A 20,942-nucleotide genomic window follows, 5' to 3' on the forward strand; every position below is an offset into this window, starting at 1 on the left:
AGAGTGGGACACCACCTGGGCTGGAGCGAAATAAATTGTGATGAACCGGAGCCAGTGATGGAGTCTTACTACCCATTGTCCCGCATGGGACCAGAGGAACTAAGTCTAAGTAAGTGATGCCAGGAACGTAGGCCATACATCCCAACAATTGTCTACTTGAATCAAACAACATGTTCCTCTTACTGGTTGTACTAGGCAGAGTACAGACCATTCTTAACCAGGCCGCACTTCAAAACTCAAAACAAAACATCTACTGTTAGATGTGATTCCATGATTAGGCAGCACTTGTGGAACAATCCTCAGTGCACTAATAGCTAAACTATCAATCAATTTAAGATAATCAGTCAAGCTCATAATGTGGCTCATTTACACTTGTTAGAAGTGACATCCATTCAAACGGAGGGACCCATTCTCTGCAAAGAGAATACGTCCAAGCCTTCCGCTTGTAAAAAAAACCTAACCCTGTTGCTTTCTCCATGGCAATGCCTCGGCCAATCAGAGTTGACTTTCAAATAATCAGCACCCTTTTCTCATGTGACTCAAATTGTTATGATTGTTTAAAATTTGGCATTCTTGCGTTTGTCCTGATGAGTGCAAGAAGAAAAGCTTCAGCAAGATGTGTCTCTTTTGTCCAATATTAAGATTACTATATGTTGGTATCCAGAGGACATCGAGTGTCCTTATACATAAATCACTGTAAATTAACATGCGGGTACAGCAAGCTATTAGAAGGGCAAATGGTATATTATCCTTTATTGAAAGGGGGTTGGAGTCTAAAAATGAAGTCGTGCAACAATTATATTGGGGTTTGGTGAGACCGCATCTGGAGTACTGTTTACAGTTTTGGTCTCCTTACCCAAGGTAGGATGTACTTGTTTTACAGGAGGAACAAGGTTCACAGGAATGATTCTTGGGATAACAGGGCTGTACCATGAGGATAGTGTAGAATGGTCCGATGTTCTTTCGAGTATAGAAGAATATGAGGCAGTATCATTGAAAAGCAAAAAAAAAATCTTAAAGAGTACTTGACTAGATGCATCACCTTGTTGAAGATTCTAGACCCAGGTGTGATAGTCTCAGGAGAAAGGGTCAGACATTTAGGATTGAGATGAGGACATTGGAGGTACATGTCCAGGAAAGGGAAGGGAAGCTATGCCAGGTGATGCTCTGGCTATAATTAGATAAGAATGGAACTAGGTAAGCGCAGTCCCGCCCAGGAGGATCACAGTGGAGAGGCGTTGGAGGAGGATGGTGTCATCAACCATGTTATATATATATATATATATATATGTGAGTATTTTTTTAAGGAGTAAATAATCTTAATTTATTAAATATAAGATCCCAGGACAAGTGGAACCAATCTCGCCTCCTCTCAGGTTCACTACGGAAATTATTTACTCTCATGTTTCCCTGGTTTGTAGAGAATTAATATCCGGGTCTGGAACCCCGCCCACTAACCCCACTGATTGGCTATCATGAGCTAGCGCTGCGAACAGCGTAACTGTTGATTGGCTGTCGCTCACTGTGATTGACAACTGGCGGGGAGGATGTTATGTCAACTGAGCAGGTGAGTGCGAGTCTGGCCGGCTGGGATTAAGCGCCTGTGGGGCGGCTGCTCTGCCGGCAGTACCGGACTCCCGCTGGTCATTGTTCAGTGGCTGGATTTTACTGCCCAGGTTTGTTCTCTTGCAGGATCCTGTGGGCCATTCTGCCCGCGGTGTGCAATGGTCATTCATCATGGAGTCTGCACTGTGATTGGGTTAGGGCCTCATTGACAACAACAAATTACATTTATATAGCACCTTTAACATAGTAAACCATGCCAAGAACTTCACAGAAATGTTATCAAACAAAATTAGACATGGAGGTGATGTTAGGACAGGTGACCTACCTGTCTGGTTTTATACTGGGCAGTTTGGTTTTTCAGTTGGTCTGGCCACTATCCCATATCAATGGTTTTATGTCTGTTATGCTTTGCCTTAGAACACTTTTCAGTGAAGCACTCGCAGGGCATAATACTTGTTCCTTTCTCAGTCGGCAGCAGCCTCAATTTACCAACTGAGACATTGAAAACAGGTTTCTATAATCCCTCCCCCAATTCTGCCCCCTTTTAACCCCCCTGCCTGCCCGATTGTGTGACCCTCTCACACTTGTAATTGGGCCTTTTTCATTTGAACTGCAATAAATCTCTATGTGATGATGTCTCCAAGATGTTCAGTATTGGCCTCTGGCAGTGGTCACCCTAAGGTGGCCAACAGCTTGGTCGAAATGGTAGGATTCAAGAAGCACCTTGAAGGAGGAGAATGGGGGGATGGTTTAGGGAGGAAATTCCAGAGCTTCGGGCCCTGGCAGCCGAAGGAGCAGCAATAACCTGCTCATTGACACTAGGTTTGGTTTCTGCCAGGACTACTCGCTCCTGACCTCATTACAGACTTGGTTCAAACATAGACAAAAAAGCTGAGTTTCCGAGGTGAGGTGCGAGGGATTGCCCTTGACATCAAGGCAGCATTTGACCAAGTGTGGCATCAAGGAACCCTAGCAAAACTGAAGTCAGGGGAATCAGGGCAAATTTCTCCACTGGTTGGACTCAAACCTAGCACAAAGGAAGATGGTTGTGGTTGACACCAATCATCCTAGCCCCAGCACATCACTACAGGAGTTCCTCAGTCTAGATTCCTAGGCCCAACCATCTTCAGCTGCTTCATCAATGACTTTCCCTCTATCTTAAGATCAGAAGTGGGGATGTTTGCTGATGATTGCACAATGTTCAGTACCATTCACGACTCTTCAGATACTGAAGCAGTCTGTGTCCAGATGCAGCAGGACCTGGACAACATTCAAGCAGCTCTGAAGAAGAGTCATACGGACTCGAAACGTTAACTCTGTCTTCCTCTCCACAGATGCTGTCAGACCTGCTGAGTTTTTCCAGCATTTTTTGTTTTTGTTTCAGATTTCCAGCATCCGCAGTATTTTGCCTTTGTCTTAGTAATTTAAAGCCCTTGTTACTACCCTATTTATCCTTTCTGCTAGGACCCTGGTCCTAGCCTGGATCAAGTGGGGTCTGTCTCAATGGTGCAGTTGTAGAACTGGTACAGGTATTCCATGAGTTGGAGCCTCTCTACCCCATGCCACTCCATCCACCACTTTTTCACCTCTCTGATCTGCTTATCCCAATGTCAATTTGACATGGCTCAGATAATAATCCAGAGAATCCTTGAGGTCATGTCCTTTAATTTAAGCTCCTAGTTCCTTGTAGTCTCCAGACAGGACCTTACCTACTCCTTTGGATGTTTTTACCCCCAACATGAACCACAATGGCAGGATCCTTTCCTCTCCAAACTTCTTTCAAGCTGGTTCAAGGCATCCATTACTCTGGTGCCAGGCAGGCAGAAAACTATGCACGATTCTCAATCCTGCTTGTGGATGATATTATCTGCCCCCATAATAATTGAATCTTCTCAAACTATTACATTAGGCTCTCTGCCCTCTCATGGTCTACTGCAAACTTACCTTCACTGGTCAACATACACATTGGGATTCTTACAGTTCCACACGCTGAATGATTGGTCTTATCGGCAACCTTGTAAATAGGGCCTGAGCCATTTTCTCACCATGCAAGCTTGGTGTTCTGCAAAGCAGTCACCCAGTCTACGTTTGGTCTCTCCAAAACACCTTCAGTCTATCCGCAAGCATGACTCAGACCTCCCTATCGCTTGCCATTTCAACACTCCACCCTGCTCTCATGCCCACATGTCCATCCTTGGCCTGTTGCATTGTTCCAGTGAAGCTCAAAAGAAACTGAAGGAACAGCACCTCATCTTCCGACTAGGCACTTTCCAGCCTTCCGGACTGAATATTGAGTTCAACAATTTTAGATCATGAACTCTCTCCTTCATCCCCACCCCCTTTGTGATCCCCCTTTTTTCCCCAATAATTTATATAGATTTTTCTTTTCCCACCTATTTCTATTATCTTTAAATGTATTTCCATCCATTGTTTTATCTCTACCTCTTAGCGTATTTCAATCCCTTCCCTTCACCCTACCCGGGCTATCTGTACCTTGCTTGTCCTGCTTTCTACACTTAACTAGCACATTCCTTAGATAATATCACCACCTTCAACACCTCTTTGTCCTTTTGTCTATGACTTCTTTTGGCTATCTCCACCTATCACTGGCTCTCTATCCAACTCTACCTGTCCCACCCCCCCCTCTTAGTCCAGTTTATATTACACCTCTTTTCTATTTTTCCTTAGTTCTGTTGAAGAGTCATACAGACTCGAAACATTAACTGTGTTCCTCTCTGCAGATGCTGCCAGACCTGCTGAGTTTTTCCAGGTATTTTTATTTTTGTTTTGTACATACACTGTGCCTGTTTCAACTAAACTAAATAAGTGACAGCCATTCGCTGGCTCATTCCTAAGGGCAATGCCTCAACCAATCAGGGTCAAGCAATCTGATTTAAATTTCAAACAACGCTTGGCAGTTAACTGTCAGTCACCATCAATGTTTAGACATGTCTCATTTTTCAGCAATGTTCAAGTCTGTACCACCAAATGACTATCTAGTTTTTTTGTTTGTAAGTTTTGTTTTTCTTTTTCTACACAATAGCTTTCAGTAAGCAGTGGGAAAAAATTAAATGCAACTTCAAGCTTCCAACACAAGTGGTGGAGGTAAAAAAAAGCAGCACCTTCTTTCCCCCTCTGCACCAAATTCCTACTTGCACCACATTCCTTACTTTAGCAATCTGTTAGCGCTGCCCTCTTCAAGACTACTCTGTGTGGTAGCAGATACTGTTTACTTTTCTATACTTGTATTAGAGGGTGAAAATTATCAGCCAGGGTCCCACGTTTGGTCATTCTCCTGTTAGCTCTATTTGGTAAGGGGGATTGTTGGATCATATGTGGTATACTGTCCTTTGGGGGAACAATTTTTCTGTCATGTGTGATGTTTGAAGAATCACTTTGGGAACAGAAGTTGAAGATTAAGTTGTTTAAAAAAAAGCAAAGCCTAAACCATTATAATTCAGAAGATTTCCCTCCAGGGAGTTAAGCACAAGCCTGTTATGTAAATAATGGCCAGGTTAACTGCTATGTAGGATCACTTAATTTTCCATCTTTCTATTTACATGGCGACTGCACCACTTGTTTATTTCTGTCAGACTTCTTTGAAATTGTGAATCTAGATAACCATCTGGCAGTTTCCCTATTGACATTAGTTTGTAATCTCTGCTTGCATTGTAACCACTAGACTGAGTGTTTCCGTGCACTGCATATTTCAGTCATCAGACAGCAATGGGGTTTAATTGAGGAAATCTGACAGTGCCATCCTGTTTCATCCCAGCTGATTTTGGTCTTGGCTGTTTTGTCCTCCATGTAGTTCAGCTGTGATGACCCACTCCCTATAGGAAAGGCAATTTAGTTGTCACAGTTTTGGACTAACAGTCCAGAGGTCACCAATTCAAACCTTACAATCTGGTAATTTGCGCACAAGCACTGGAACAGTGGCCATGAAAGCTGCTGCCTCACTGTAAAATCACACTGATTTACTAATGGCCTTGAGGCAAGGGAAGCTGCCATCCCCACCCAGTTTGGCCTTAAGGGGAATCTCTTTCCCACACTATGTGGTTGATTGACTTTTAATCCCCTCAGGATAACCAAGAATTGACAATAAATACCACCCTGTGTTGCCACATGCCAAGAACAAAGCTAAAAATATCAATTGACTGATTTCAGTTGCTGTAAGTACACCAGTCCAGTTATCTATGCTCCTCAATGTAGGTGAAAATGTGCCATGTTTAGCACAGTTTTAAGTTGTAGGGTGCCTAAAGGCCTGTAGATACTCAGTAGCTAAGGTTGCTATAATAGATGGAAGTGATAATTGCATCTTTGATCTGATAATTGAATCTTTGATTAGATAAATGTAGCTGTTCAATACCATCATGTTCCTGAGGTAACATGAGAGAAGTTAAGAATTGGGGCTTCCCCTGCTGGTCCAGATGATAACGACAGACTAACTGAGCTACACAGATCAGAAGGCCCAAGGTTCAATTTCTGGTACTGGCAAAGAAGAAAATGGAACAGGAGCTCGATTCTTGTTTCCAATTACTATGCCAGACATATGTGTAGGTGTGTGTGTGTGGACATGGATTTGTCTTTAGTATCTTCACCCTATTCCTATTGTATTGGGAATACTCATTGGCTGATTACCAGTCGGACATTATACCAGCTGATAGAGTGGTTAGTTCTATATGACGATAGAGTTTATGGTCTCCCATACAACAAGGAAGCAGTCATCTACATTCATTGGACGCAAGCATCCCGCTGGATGTCAAGCCTGGATTCCAAGCTGGAGTTCCAGGAATCTAGAATGAGATTTGAATCCTGCACCTTCAGACTCAGATGAGAATGCTACCACTAAGCTTAAAGCCCTGTACTGTAGGCATGCGTGAGAATGGGCACAGTATGATAGCTCAATGATAACTTGCTATCCAATTTTCACAGTTCTGTGTAGAAGTTCCTGAGGGGCTGAAAATGCCAGGTACCCGGTGATAACATCGCTTATTTTTACACTATGAAGAGTCACACATGATGAATGGCAATATGGTGGATGGTTGACACCCACTGGACCAGAATCCAGCAAAGAGCCAACTCTCTTAACAGAGGAGGATAGGGAAAACAGTGATGGGACAGGTCATTTGACCCATTGCTGGGCAACAGAAGATTCTGAAAACACTCCGAAGGAGCAAGGTAACTCTTTCGAGTACAAACCCATTTCCATCTGTTTCAGATGAAGTTACATTGTTTCATAGTTTGCCATTGTGAGATTTGAACTCTTGATAATCTTTTAAATCTAATTTTAGTTTGTAACTCTTTTGGGTACAAACACCTTTCTATCTGTTCCTATTTAGATGAAGTTACATTATTTCATAGTTTGCCATTGTGAGATTTGAACTCTTGATCTTGGGGTTACAAGCCCAGTACCATAACCACTTGGCTATTTAGGCCAAGCCCGTAAGAGTACTGGTCCAAACTGTTTTTTCCTTCTGGATAATTACTTCTCATTAATTGAAGAGCATCTTCTTCAATTACAGAGTAACTCTTTCGATTACGAGCACATTTCCATCTGTTTCAGATGAAGTTAAATTGTTTCATAGTTTGCCATTGTGAGATTTGAACTCTTGATACTCTTTTGAGTAAACCTGTTTCCATCTGTTTCAGATGAAGTTACATTGTTTCATAGTTTGCCATTGTGAGATTTGAACTCTTGATCTTGGGGTTACAAACCCAGTACCATAACCACTTGGCTATTTAGGCCAAGCTTTGAACTCTTGATCTTGGGGTTACAAACCCAGTACCATAACCACTTGGCTATTTAGGCCAAGCTTAAATTGTTTCATAGTTTGCCATTGTGAGATTTGAACTCTTGATCTTGGGGTTACAAACCCAGTACCATAACCACTTGGCTATTTAAGCCAAGCTCAAAATCATTGTGTAGGTAACTCTTTCAAGTACAAACACGTTTCCATCTGTTCCTATTCAGATGAAATTACATTGTTTCATAATTTGCCATTGTGAGATTTTGAACTCTTGATCTTGGGGTTACAAACCCAGTACCATAACCACTTGGCTATTTAAGCCAAGCTTAAAATTGTTGGGTAACTCTTTTGAGTACAAACACATTTTCATCTGCTTCAGATGAAGTTACATTGTTTCATAGTTTGCCATTGTGAGATTTGAACTCTTGATCTTGAGGTTACAAGTCCAGTATCATAACCACTTGGCTATTTAGACCAAGCCCCAAAGGAGCAAGGTAACTCTTTCGAGTACAAACCTGTTTCCATCTGTTTCAGATGAAGTTACATTGTTTCATAGTTTTGCCATTGTGAGATTTGAACTCTTGATCTTGGGGTTATAAACCCAGTACCATAACCACTTGGCTATTTAGGCCAAGCAATAGTTTTGCCATGGTGAGATTTGAACTCTTGATCTTGGGGTTATAAGGCCAGTACCATTACCACTTGGCTATTTAGGCCTATAGTTTTGCCATTGTGAGATTTGAACTCTTGATCTTGGGGTTACAAACCCAGTACCATAACCACTTGGCTATTTAGGCCTATAGTTTTGCCATTGTGAGATTTGAACTCTTGATCTTGGGGTTACAAACCCAGTACCATAACCACTTGGCTATTTAGGCCAAGCAAAGGAGCAAGGTAACTCTTTCGAGTACAAACCCATTTCCATCTGTTTCAGATGAAGTTACATTGTTTCATAGTTTTGCCATTGTGAGATTTGAACTCTTGATTTGGGGTTATAAACCCAGTACCATAACCACTTGGCTATTTAGGCCAAGCCCGTAAGAGTACTGGTCCAAACTGTTTTTTCCTTCTGGGTAATTACTTCTTATTAATTGAAGAGCATCTTCTTCAATTACAGAGTAACTCTTTCGATTACGAGCACATTTCCATCTGTTTCAGATGAAGTTAAATTGTTTCATAGTTTGCCATTGTGAGATTTGAACTCTTGATCTTGGGGTTACAAACCCAGTACCATAACCACTTGGCTATTTAAGCCAAGCTCAAAATCATTGTGTAGGTAACTCTTTCAAGTACAAACACGTTTCCATCTGTTCCTATTCAGATGAAATTACATTGTTTCATAATTTGCCATTGTGAGATTTTGAACTCTTGATCTTGGGGTTACAAACCCAGTACCATAACCACTTGGCTATTTAGGCCAAGCCTGAAGGAGCAATGTAACTCTTTTGAGTACAAACCCGTTTCCATCTGTTTCAGATGAAGTTACATTGTTTCATAGTTTGCCATTGTGAGATTTGAACTCCTGATCTTGGGGTTACAAACCCAATACCATAAACACTTGGCTATTTAGACCAAGCCCCAAAGGAGCAAGGTAACTCTTTCGAGTACAAACCTGTTTCAGATGAAGTTACATTGTTTCATAGTTTTGCCATTGTGAGATTTGAACTCTTGATCTTGGGGTTACAAACCCAGTACCATAACCACTTGGCTATTTAGGCCAAGCAAAGGAGCAAGGTAACTCTTTTGAGTACAAACACGTTTCCATCTGTTTATTTCAGATGAAGTTACATTGTTTCATAGTTTGCCATTGTGAGCTTTGAACTCTTGATCTTGAGGTTACAAACCCAGTACCATAACCACTTGGCTATTTAGGCCAAGCTTAAATTGTTTCATAGTTTGCCATTGTGAGATTTGAACTCTTAGATCTTGGGGTTACAAACCCAGTACCATAACCACTTGGCTATTTAAGCCGAGCTCAAAATCATTGTGTAGGTAACTCTTTCAAGTACAAACATGTTTCCATCTGTTCCTATTCAGATGAAATTACATTGTTTCATAATTTGCCATTGTGAGATTTTGAACTCTTGATCTTGAGGTTACAAACCCAGTACCATAACCACTTGGCTATTTAGGCCTATAGTTTTGCCATTGTGAGACTTGAACTCTTGATCTTGGGGTTACAAACCCAATACCATAACCACTTGGCTATTTAGGCCAAGCGCCAAAGGAGCAAGGTAACTCTTTCGAGTACAAACACGTGTCCATCTGTTCCTATTCAGATGAAGTTACATTGTTTCATAGCTTGCCATTGTGAGATTTGAACTCTTGATCTATTAGGGAACCAGACAGGTCAGGTGACAGAAGTATGTGTAACTCTTTCGAGTACAAACATGTTTCCATCTGTTTCAGATGAAGTTACATTGTTTCATAGTTTGCCATTGTGAGATTTGAACTCTTGATCTTGGGGTTATAAACCCAGTACCATAACCACTTGGCTATTTAGGCCAAGCGCCAAAGGAGCAAGGTAACTCTTTCGAGTACAAACCCGTTTCCATCTGTTTCAGATGAAGTTACATTGTTTCATAGTTTGCCATTGTGAGATTTGAACTCTTGATCTTAGGGTTACAAACCCAGTACCATAACCACTTGGCTATTTAGGCCAAGCTTAAATTGTTTCATAGTTTGCCATTGTGAGATTTGAACTCTTGATCTTGGGGTTACAAACCCAGTACCATAACCACTTGGCTATTTAAGCCAAGCTCAAAATCATTGTGTAGGTAACTCTTTCAAGTACAAACACGTTTCCATCTGTTCCTATTCAGATGAAATTACATTGTTTCATAATTTGCCATTGTGAGATTTTGAACTCTTGATCTTGGGGTTACAAACCCAGTACCATAACCACTTGGCTATTTAGGCCTATAGTTTTGCCATTGTGAGATTTGAACTCTTGATCTTGGGGTTACAAACCCAGTACCATAACCACTTGGCTATTTAGGCCAAGCAAAGGAGCAAGGTAACTCTTTTGAGTACAAACCCATTTCCATCTGTTTCAGATGAAGTTATATTGTTTCATAGTTTGCCATTGTGAGATTTGAACTCTTGATCTTGGGGTTACAAACCCAGTACCATAACCACTTGGCTATTTAGGCCAAGCCAAAGGAGCAAGGTAACTCTTTTGAGTACAAACATGTTTCCATCTGTTCCTATTCAGACGAAGTTACATTGTTTCATAGTTTGCCATTGTGAGATTTGAACTCTTGATCTTGGGGTTACAAACCCAGTACCATAACCACTTGGCTATTTAGGCCAAGCTTAAATTGTTTCATAGTTTGCCATTGTGAGATTTGAACTCTTGATCTTGGGGTTACAAACCCAGTATCATAACCACTTGGCTATTTAAGCCAAGCTAAAACGTAACTCTTTCGAGTACAAACCCATTTCCATCTGTTTCAGACGAAGTTACATTGTTTCATAGTTTGCCATTGTGAGATTTGAACTCTTGATCTTGGGGTTACAAACCCAGTACCATAACCACCTGGCTATTTAGGCGAAGCGTTTAAAAAAATGTACTGTTTCAACAGAGTGTGTAACTCTTTCGAGTACAAACCCATTTCCATCTGTTTCAGATGAAATTACATTGTTTCACAGTTTGCCATTGTGAGATTTGAACTCTTGATCTTGGGGTTACAAACCCAGTACCATAACCACTTGGCTATTTAAGCCAAGCTCCTCAAAGGAGCAAGGTAACTCTTTCGAGTACAAACACGTTTCCATCTGTTTCAGATGAAGTTACATTGTTTCATAGTTTGCCATTGTGAGATTTGAACTCTTGATCTTGGGGTTACAAACCCAGTACCATAACCACTTGGCTGTTTAGGCCAAGCCCAAAGGAGCAAGGTAACTCTTTCGAGTACAAACCCGTTTCCATCTGTTTCAGATGTTGTTTCATAGTTTGCCATTGTGAGATTTGAACTCTTGATCTTGGGGTTACAAACCCAGTACCATAACCACTTGGCTGTTTAGGCCAAGCCCAAAGGAGCAAGGTAACTCTTTCGAGTACAAACCCGTTTCCATCTGTTTCAGATGAAGTTACATTGTTTCATAGTTTGCCATTGTGAGATTTGAACTCTTGATCTTGGGGTTACAAACCCAGTACCATAACCACTTGGCTATTTAGGCCAAGCCCCTCAAAGGAGCAAGGTAACTCTTTCGAGTACAAACACGTTTCCATCTGTTTCAGATGAAGTTACATTGTTTCATAGTTTGCCATTGTGAGATTTGAACTCTTGATCTTGGGGTTACAAACCCAGTACCATAACCACTTGGCTGTTTAGGCCAAGCCCAAAGGAGCAAGGTAACTCTTTCGAGTACAAACCCGTTTCCATCTGTTTCAGATGTTGTTTCATAGTTTGCCATTGTGAGATTTGAACTCTTGATCTTGGGGTTACAAACCCAGTACCATAACCACTTGGCTGTTTAGGCCAAGCCCAAAGGAGCAAGGTAACTCTTTCGAGTACAAACCCGTTTCCATCTGTTTCAGATGAAGTTACATTGTTTCATAGTTTGCCATTGTGAGATTTGAACTCTTGATCTTAGGGTTACAAACCCAGTACCATAACCACTTGGCTATTTAGGCCAAGCTTAAATTGTTTCATAGTTTGCCATTGTGAGATTTGAACTCTTGATCTTAGGGTTACAAACACACTACCATAACCACTTGGCTATTTAGTCCAAGCCCAAAGGAGCAAGGTAACTCTTTTGAGTACAAACCCGTTTCCATCTGTTTCAGATGAAGTAACATTGTTTCATAGTTTGCCATTGTGAGATTTGAACTCTTGATTTTGGGGTTACAAACCCAGTACCATAACCACTTGGCTATTTAGGCCAAGCCCAAAGGAGCAAGGTAACTCTTTCGAGTATAAACCCATTTCCATCTGTTTCAGATGAAGTTACATTGTTTCATAGTTTGCCATTGTGAGATTTGAACTCTTGATCTTGGGGTTACAAACCCAGTACCATAACCACTTGGCTATTTAGGCCAAGCAAAGAAGCAAGGTAACTCTTTCGAGTATAAACCCATTTCCATCTGTTTCAGATGAAGTTACATTGTTTCATAGTTTGCCATTGTGAGATTTGAACTCTTGATCTTAGGGTTACAAACCCAGTACCATAACCACTTGGCTATTTAGGCCAAGCCAAAGGAGCAAGGTAACTCTTTTGAGTATAAACCCATTTCCATCTGTTTCAGATGAAGTTACATTGTTTCATAGTTTGCCATTGTGAGATTTGAACTCTTGATCTTGGGGTTACAAACCCAGTACCATAACCACTTGGCTGTTTAGGCCAAGCCCAAAGGAGCAAGGTAACTCTTTCGAGTACAAACCCGTTTCCATCTGTTTCAGATGTTGTTTCATAGTTTGCCATTGTGAGATTTGAACTCTTGATCTTGGGGTTACAAACCCAGTACCATAACCACTTGGCTGTTTAGGCCAAGCCCAAAGGAGCAAGGTAACTCTTTCGAGTACAAACCCGTTTCCATCTGTTTCAGATGAAGTTACATTGTTTCATAGTTTGCCATTGTGAGATTTGAACTCTTGATCTTGGGGTTACAAACCCAGTACCATAACCACTTGGCTATTTAGGCCAAGCCCTCAAAGGAGCAAGGTAACTCTTTCGAGTACAAACACGTTTCCATCTGTTTCAGATGAAGTTACATTGTTTCATAGTTTGCCATTGTGAGATTTGAACTCTTGATCTTGGGGTTACAAACCCAGTACCATAACCACTTGGCTGTTTAGGCCAAGCCCAAAGGAGCAAGGTAACTCTTTCGAGTACAAACCCGTTTCCATCTGTTTCAGATGTTGTTTCATAGTTTGCCATTGTGAGATTTGAACTCTTGATCTTGGGGTTACAAACCCAGTACCATAACCACTTGGCTGTTTAGGCCAAGCCCAAAGGAGCAAGGTAACTCTTTCGAGTACAAACCCGTTTCCATCTGTTTCAGATGTTGTTTCATAGTTTGCCATTGTGAGATTTGAACTCTTGATCTTGGGGTTACAAACCCAGTACCATAACCACTTGGCTGTTTAGGCCAAGCCCAAAGGAGCAAGGTAACTCTTTCGAGTACAAACCCGTTTCCATCTGTTTCAGATGTTGTTTCATAGTTTGCCATTGTGAGATTTGAACTCTTGATCTTGGGGTTACAAACCCAGTACCATAACCACTTGGCTGTTTAGGCCAAGCCCAAAGGAGCAAGGTAACTCTTTCGAGTACAAACCCGTTTCCATCTGTTTCAGATGAAGTTACATTGTTTCATAGTTTGCCATTGTGAGATTTGAACTCTTGATCTTGGGGTTACAAACCCAGTACCATAACCACTTGGCTATTTAGGCCAAGCCCCTCAAAGGAGCAAGGTAACTCTTTCGAGTACAAACACGTTTCCATCTGTTTCAGATGAAGTTACATTGTTTCATAGTTTGCCATTGTGAGATTTGAACTCTTGATCTTGGGGTTACAAACCCAGTACCATAACCACTTGGCTGTTTAGGCCAAGCCCAAAGGAGCAAGGTAACTCTTTCGAGTACAAACCCGTTTCCATCTGTTTCAGATGTTGTTTCATAGTTTGCCATTGTGAGATTTGAACTCTTGATCTTGGGGTTACAAACCCAGTACCATAACCACTTGGCTGTTTAGGCCAAGCCCAAAGGAGCAAGGTAACTCTTTCGAGTACAAACCCGTTTCCATCTGTTTCAGATGAAGTTACATTGTTTCATAGTTTGCCATTGTGAGATTTGAACTCTTGATCTTAGGGTTACAAACCCAGTACCATAACCACTTGGCTATTTAGGCCAAGCTTAAATTGTTTCATAGTTTGCCATTGTGAGATTTGAACTCTTGATCTTAGGGTTACAAACACACTACCATAACCACTTGGCTATTTAGGCCAAGCCCAAAGGAGCAAGGTAACTCTTTTGAGTACAAACCCGTTTCCATCTGTTTCAGATGAAGTAACATTGTTTCATAGTTTGCCATTGTGAGATTTGAACTCTTGATTTTGGGGTTACAAACCCAGTACCATAACCACTTGGCTATTTAGGCCAAGCCCAAAGGAGCAAGGTAACTCTTTCGAGTATAAACCCATTTCCATCTGTTTCAGATGAAGTTACATTGTTTCATAGTTTGCCATTGTGAGATTTGAACTCTTGATCTTGGGGTTACAAACCCAGTACCATAACCACTTGGCTATTTAGGCCAAGCAAAGAAGCAAGGTAACTCTTTCGAGTATAAACCCATTTCCATCTGTTTCAGATGAAGTTACATTGTTTCATAGTTTGCCATTGTGAGATTTGAACTCTTGATCTTAGGGTTACAAACCCAGTACCATAACCACTTGGCTATTTAGGCCAAGCCAAAGGAGCAAGGTAACTCTTTTGAGTATAAACCCATTTCCATCTGTTTCAGATGAAGTTACATTGTTTCATAGTTTGCCATTGTGAGATTTGAACTCTTGATCTTGGGGTTACAAACCCAGTACCATAACCACTTGGCTGTTTAGGCCAAGCCCAAAGGAGCAAGGTAACTCTTTCGAGTACAAACCCGTTTCCATCTGTTTCAGATGTTGTTTCATAGTTTGCCATTGTGAGATTTGAACTCTTGATCTTGGGGTTACAAACCCAGTACCATAACCACTTGGCTGTTTAGGCCAAGCCCAAAGGAGCAAGGTAACTCTTTCGAGTACAAACCCGTTTCCATCTGTTTCAGATGAAGTTACATTGTTTCATAGTTTGCCATTGTGAGATTTGAACTCTTGATCTTGGGGTTACAAACCCAGTACCATAACCACTTGGCTATTTAGGCCAAGCCCTCAAAGGAGCAAGGTAACTCTTTCGAGTACAAACACGTTTCCATCTGTTTCAGATGAAGTTACATTGTTTCATAGTTTGCCATTGTGAGATTTGAACTCTTGATCTTGGGGTTACAAACCCAGTACCATAACCACTTGGCTGTTTAGGCCAAGCCCAAAGGAGCAAGGTAACTCTTTCGAGTACAAACCCGTTTCCATCTGTTTCAGATGTTGTTTCATAGTTTGCCATTGTGAGATTTGAACTCTTGATCTTGGGGTTACAAACCCAGTACCATAACCACTTGGCTGTTTAGGCCAAGCCCCAAAGGAGCAAGGTAACTCTTTCGAGTACAAACCCGTTTCCATCTGTTTCAGATGTTGTTTCATAGTTTGCCATTGTGAGATTTGAACTCTTGATCTTGGGGTTACAAACCCAGTACCATAACCACTTGGCTATTTAGGCCAAGCCCCTCAAAGGAGCAAGGTAGTTGTAGAAAACAATTAGAATGACCAACGAGGCCAAGAGATTGGATTATGAGCAATTATGTATATTGGGCATTTTCTCACTGGAAAACAGAAGGCTGAGAAGTGATCTGTAGGTCCTAAATACAATATATTCACTAATAAGTAAAATACCCTTTCATTACTGAGAGAGTGGTTAGAATGTGGAACTTGGGGAACTGGGAGTAATTGAGGCAAATAGCATTGACACATTTAAAGGAATGCTTGATAAGTACATGAGTAAGAAAAGTATAGTAGGATATGTCAACAGAGTATGAAATGAAGTAGGGTAGGAGGAGGGTTGTGTGCAGCATAAACACCGGCATGGAACTGTTTGACCTGTTTAAATACTGTTAATGCTTTGTAACTTGTGAATGGAGCTAAGAAAGCAAGATTTCTCCTTGTGTGCTAGCCTGTCATGTATTAAAACATGACCAGTCTTCTGGGCTTAACCCACAGCCAGACAAGCACTTCCTCATACCCAAGGATTCGTTCTGCCTTCTTTCTGGTTGTGTGTTCAATGTCTTTTTCAAACAGACTTCCCACTTTGTCAACTTTGATCCTTTTGTTTTGCAGTCCTTTTATCCTCACCCACTGTGTCTTCTGATTGTTTATTTAATTTTCTCCTGCTTTGGCTGGCTATGGTCTCTTCCTGGTCTGAATAGGAAATCTTGATTCAGAAAATAAACAAATTCCACCATTGTGAAAGATTCCTCAGCCAACTGTGGTTGTGTTGGGTATTTTCACATGGATTAACTGAACTTGATATTCATTTAAAATCTGCTCCAGTTAGCATGAGACTGCCATAAGGAAGTAACAGGAGAGGTGAACATGGTGATGGGGGGAGATAGAATGTTTTATTTCATGCAGATCAAACTTTTTTCCACTTCTGAAGGTGTTGACTTGCACAGAGATACAGCAACCAAGCTCCTCAATTTTGAGCCTACACCATAGGTGTCAGAGACTTATCCTATTGTTGCAGGAGGAGATTATTCTGGTGTAACTCTCACCTCACCTCCACATGGACATACTACCCAGAATAGGTCATTGGGCAGAATCATGAAAAGGAGCCTGGGCTGATCTGCTTTGCACCAACACCCTCCCCTCCCCTCCCTCCCCTCACTTGTCTCTCTATCACTCCCCCACCCCCTTTCCCTCGCTCAGCTCTCTTCCCCCACACTCTCCCTTACTCCCCCTCACTCTTACTCTCCCTCCCCTCGCTTCTCCCTCCGCCTCGCTCACCCCTCCCTTTTGTGCCCCTTCCGCCTCTCCCCTCTCCTCCCCTGACTGCAGCTTGACAATAGGAATTTAAAATGTTGCCTGGGTTGAGGATCATAGCACCTTAATGCCATCCACGCTGACAGTTAAAGTGAGTCACAAAGACCCTGGTGTTCCTAACGTCATTCAGAGTTCTTTTCCAAGTATTTTAGTTACAGCTAGCCATTCCTCTTCAGGGCAGCCTACTCTCACATATCTATGCTGTGTGTCATTAAAGGAGGGCTTAACTGCTCAGTCTATAGACTGGACCTACAAGGGGGCTTAGCTCTGTTGAAGATACATTAATAGGGGACACCGATTACAAAGGTGGGCTTTGACTTATTTTTGTCTTATTTCTGTAAATGCAAAGTGAATATAAGCAGTTGTTTTCTTCTCTTGTTTAACAAATGAACTCCCAGTGATTGAAATTAAAGCCAAGTTCGGATAAGACTGAGTGCAGGTGCTGAAAATAGAATTCACAGCTGCTGTCAGGCTGATGTAATTGTACCCTGAGCATGCCCCCTCTGGCTTGGACTGGTCACTGATGGAGAATTAGAGGCAGACAAGCTAATCCTACATTTGCCAAAGAGACTACTGTGTAAAAGTCTAGTGCCGCAATGTTGCAGGGGCCGCCTTTCAGATGAGACGCTGAACTGAGACCCGTCTCCCCCGTCAATTGGATGTTAAAGATCTCATGGCACTAATCAAAAAGCAGGGGAGCTCTTCCTAGTCTGATGTTAATAGTCTGGGATTCATGTCTGACAGAATACCTCTTGAAGGGTAAATTCCCTTTAACTCTGGCACCAGTGATTCGTTGGCACAGCAAGTGATTTGCTTCATTTTTATATGTTCTTTTTCCCTTCAACCACCAGGAAAATGCTGTACAAAGGGACTCTCATGGAAATAACCTCTTCAAACGTCTTGCCATTGCTGCTGGGTAGTGTGGGCCTTATTATTTTATTCAGGCTGCTGCAGAGCATGAAGGAGCGAGCAGTCATTCAGGATGCTGTGGTGGTGATAACAGGAGCAAGCTCAGGCCTTGGTAAAGGTAAGGTAATAACACAGTATGTACAGCTTGTTCACTTCATATTTATGTTTCTGTTCCTCCTTAGCTCCCCCCTCCTCTCTAGGTTCTTCCCCAGTTGTATATTGTATTCCTTCTGAACGCCACCATTACCTTAGAGTGTTGCATACAAGATTCCAAGCCACTGAAACTTGGTGTATGATTTACATGTTACTGTTAAATCACGGAATTTTACAACACTAAAAGAGACCATTGTGCCTGTGCCGGCTGTTTGAAAGAGCTATCTAATTAGCCCCATTCCCCTGCTCTTTTCCCATAACCCTACAAGTGTTTCCCTATCAAGTATTTAACCAATTCCCTACTGTGTCATTTTGTAATGGATCCTTACAACCAGGTGGAATTTCAATGTTATTATTGAATCTGTTTCTAACACCCTTTCAGGCAGTGCATTCCAGATCACAACAATTCACTTGAGTTTAAAAAAAAGCTTCCTCAGATCACATCTGTTTTTTTGTCAATGTGTTACTGACATGGCTTGGTTACCCTTCTACCATTGGAAACAGTTTCTTCTTATTATTACTTACTCTATCAAAATCCTTCAGGAACACCTCAATGAAATCACCACTTAAGCATCTGCTCTGGAGAGAATAATCCCAGCTTCTTTAGTCACTCCACTTAACTGAAGTCTTTCATCCTTAGTACAATTCTTGTAAATATCTTCAGAACCCTCTCAAAGGCCTTGACACCCTTCCTAAAGTGTGATGCCCAGAAATGGACACAGTACTTCTGCTGAGGCCTAATGAATGTTTGAATGTGTTGTGGGTCAATACACTCATCATGATGAAAGATGTCAGTGCTGATGAACAGAACCACTTTATTCACTTTTGTTACGCATTTAAGTAAATCGGAATCAGACCCCTGTGGATAAGATGCATCACAGATCAAATTCACTCTGTTGTGCTCCCAGCCATGGGCTTCAACCCCAAACTCAGAAGAGCACTCCTTCCTGCTCTTTGTTGTGAACTTTTTCCACTGCGCATGCCAGCTATCCTTGTGAGCCCTCTGAGTGAATTTGCCAATTCAGCACCATTATGGCCTTTGTTCCCTATGAGTTGGCTGGAGGCTAGCCAAAGTTATAGATTCATAGAATGGTTACAGCACAGAAGGTCATCATTGGGCCTGTCGTGTCTATGCCATGCTGTGTCATTTTACAATGGATCCTTACAAGCAGATGTGATTTTACTGTCAGATCTGACAGCGCAGTGTGGTGACCCCCTCCCCCTCAACACAGACCCTGAAAGCTTTTGGTAAGCAATCTTTAGGAAGTGAAAATCTAAAGTACATAAATTATACTGGAAAGTATGATAAACAGAATTAGTTGGAAGGAGTGTCAATTATTTTTCATTGGAGCCATCCTAGCTGATTGTGGAGCAGCAATTTAATATGCTGGAGTGCATTGTGATGTTGCCACGAGGCAGGGGTGAAGGTTCAGGTGCTGGCCACTGCATTGCTGCCAGCCTTCTTGCAGAAACCTTTGGCCTCTTGAGCCCCAGTTAAGCTTAATCGTTCCATTGATGGCTATGCCTTCAGCAGCTGTTATGATCCCCAGTTGAGGTTACTCTTGGACAAGCCTGATCCTAGAGTGGAACCCAGCTCAATAGATCCTAACTTTGTTTGATTAGATACGTGGAGAGTAGCTACTGAACAGAGTCAAAGGAGTCAGCTGATGAACTTTTAACAAAAGTATAAAACGTTTATTCAACAAGAAAAGATGAACTATATTACAATACTCCTTCACCCAAAACTATACAGATATATACAGATTTGTAAGGATAACAAAAGTTACAAAAGCTATTTTATACTTTAATGTTCACAGTAAGTACCCAGTCCATGTAAACCTATAATAACCTGTGGTCAGACACACCACACTCTGAAACCAAGTGACAGATGTCACCTCAATCAGATGCTATGGATCCCTCCTCAACTCCACCCAGATGCTTGTCACACTGCGAGCCAACCAGTCTCACAGAACTCTGTCTTTCACACAACGGTTTCCAATCTCCACTCTCTAGGCCTCACTTTGGAATCCTCTCCCAAACCAACGCTTTCTCTCAGATGCCTTCTGCAAGGGTTCACCTTGTGGGTTTCGAACTCTCCATCTGATGTTCCTCTCCCCTGGGTCACCGCACGCATTCAAGCCGTCTTCCAAGCACTCTCTCTCACTGACTCAGCCGCCAACAGTACACCACTGCTTCACATGTCCATAGCGAAGAGCTACAGACCTTCAGCCATCTCTTTGGACTTTCTTGCCTCTTGCAAACTGTTCTTGCTTTAAACTTGCTTTCTGCAGCTTTTTTCTCCTTAAATCTGAAGCTTGGAGCCTTTCTCTATGCCCCTCACTCTTAACTTCACTTAACAGGACCTTTTTCCAGGTTCCTGCCCTTCCTTTGACTAGAAGGTCTTCTTTGGACTTTCCCCTTTTCCACTCCCCTGGATTTTTGAGGTTTTCCTTAGCTTGAGAGTGGTTTTCTGTCCCCTTTCCTCCAGTCTCTCCTGGCAGCAACTTTAAAAAAAAACAACTGAATCCCACAGCTTCCAAATCAAAACTGCTATTTCTTGTCTTGTGTGTGTGTCTGTGGGAGGGACCTGCCTCTCTGGCTTCCTGTTGCTAGGCAATAGTTCAATTCTTCTACCGTTGTTTGTTTAACCTAGCTGCAAAATTCATTAAAAACCTCATTAGAAATGCAAGCACCCTTTTAAAGTGAAACTAAAACTCCATTTGACCTTTCTTAACATACAGATGCAGAAATACAAATCAAACTTAAACATTAAAGTTAAAACTCATTCCCAACATCTACAAACACTAATATAACTTACTTAAACTATCCCTATTTTCTAAAAACAGCCTAGCTCCTAAACTCTGGGATTCCCTCCCTGAACTTATCTACTCCTTTCTCCTCCAAGACACTCTTTAGAATGTTTAGACTGAACCTGTCCT

The 20,942-nt window shown here is 41.7% G+C and overlaps 1 protein-coding gene across 5 annotated transcripts in view; it reads left to right on the plus strand.

Moving 5' to 3' along the window:
- Positions 1-1,514: 1,514 nt before the first annotated feature.
- dhrs7b (dehydrogenase/reductase (SDR family) member 7B) overlaps positions 1,515-20,942 on the plus strand; it is a 35,370-nt gene continuing 15,942 nt past the window's right edge. The window contains exons 1-2 of one of the 5 annotated variants that reach the window (XM_041207334.1): positions 1,515-1,567; positions 17,793-17,968. In XM_041207334.1, coding sequence (XP_041063268.1) covers positions 1,548-1,567; positions 17,793-17,968 — 196 coding nt within the window. In that variant the 5' untranslated portion in view covers positions 1,515-1,547. Of the gene's footprint in view, positions 1,677-4,316; positions 4,337-17,225; positions 17,248-17,630; positions 17,701-17,792; positions 17,969-20,942 lie in introns of those variants that run through there. The other 4 variants (XM_041207336.1, XM_041207338.1, XM_041207337.1 and 1 more) reach the window with 4 other exon arrangements.

Source organism: Carcharodon carcharias, chromosome 15 (assembly GCF_017639515.1).
Source record: "Carcharodon carcharias isolate sCarCar2 chromosome 15, sCarCar2.pri, whole genome shotgun sequence".
Classification (NCBI taxonomy): Eukaryota; Metazoa; Chordata; class Chondrichthyes; order Lamniformes; family Lamnidae; genus Carcharodon; species Carcharodon carcharias.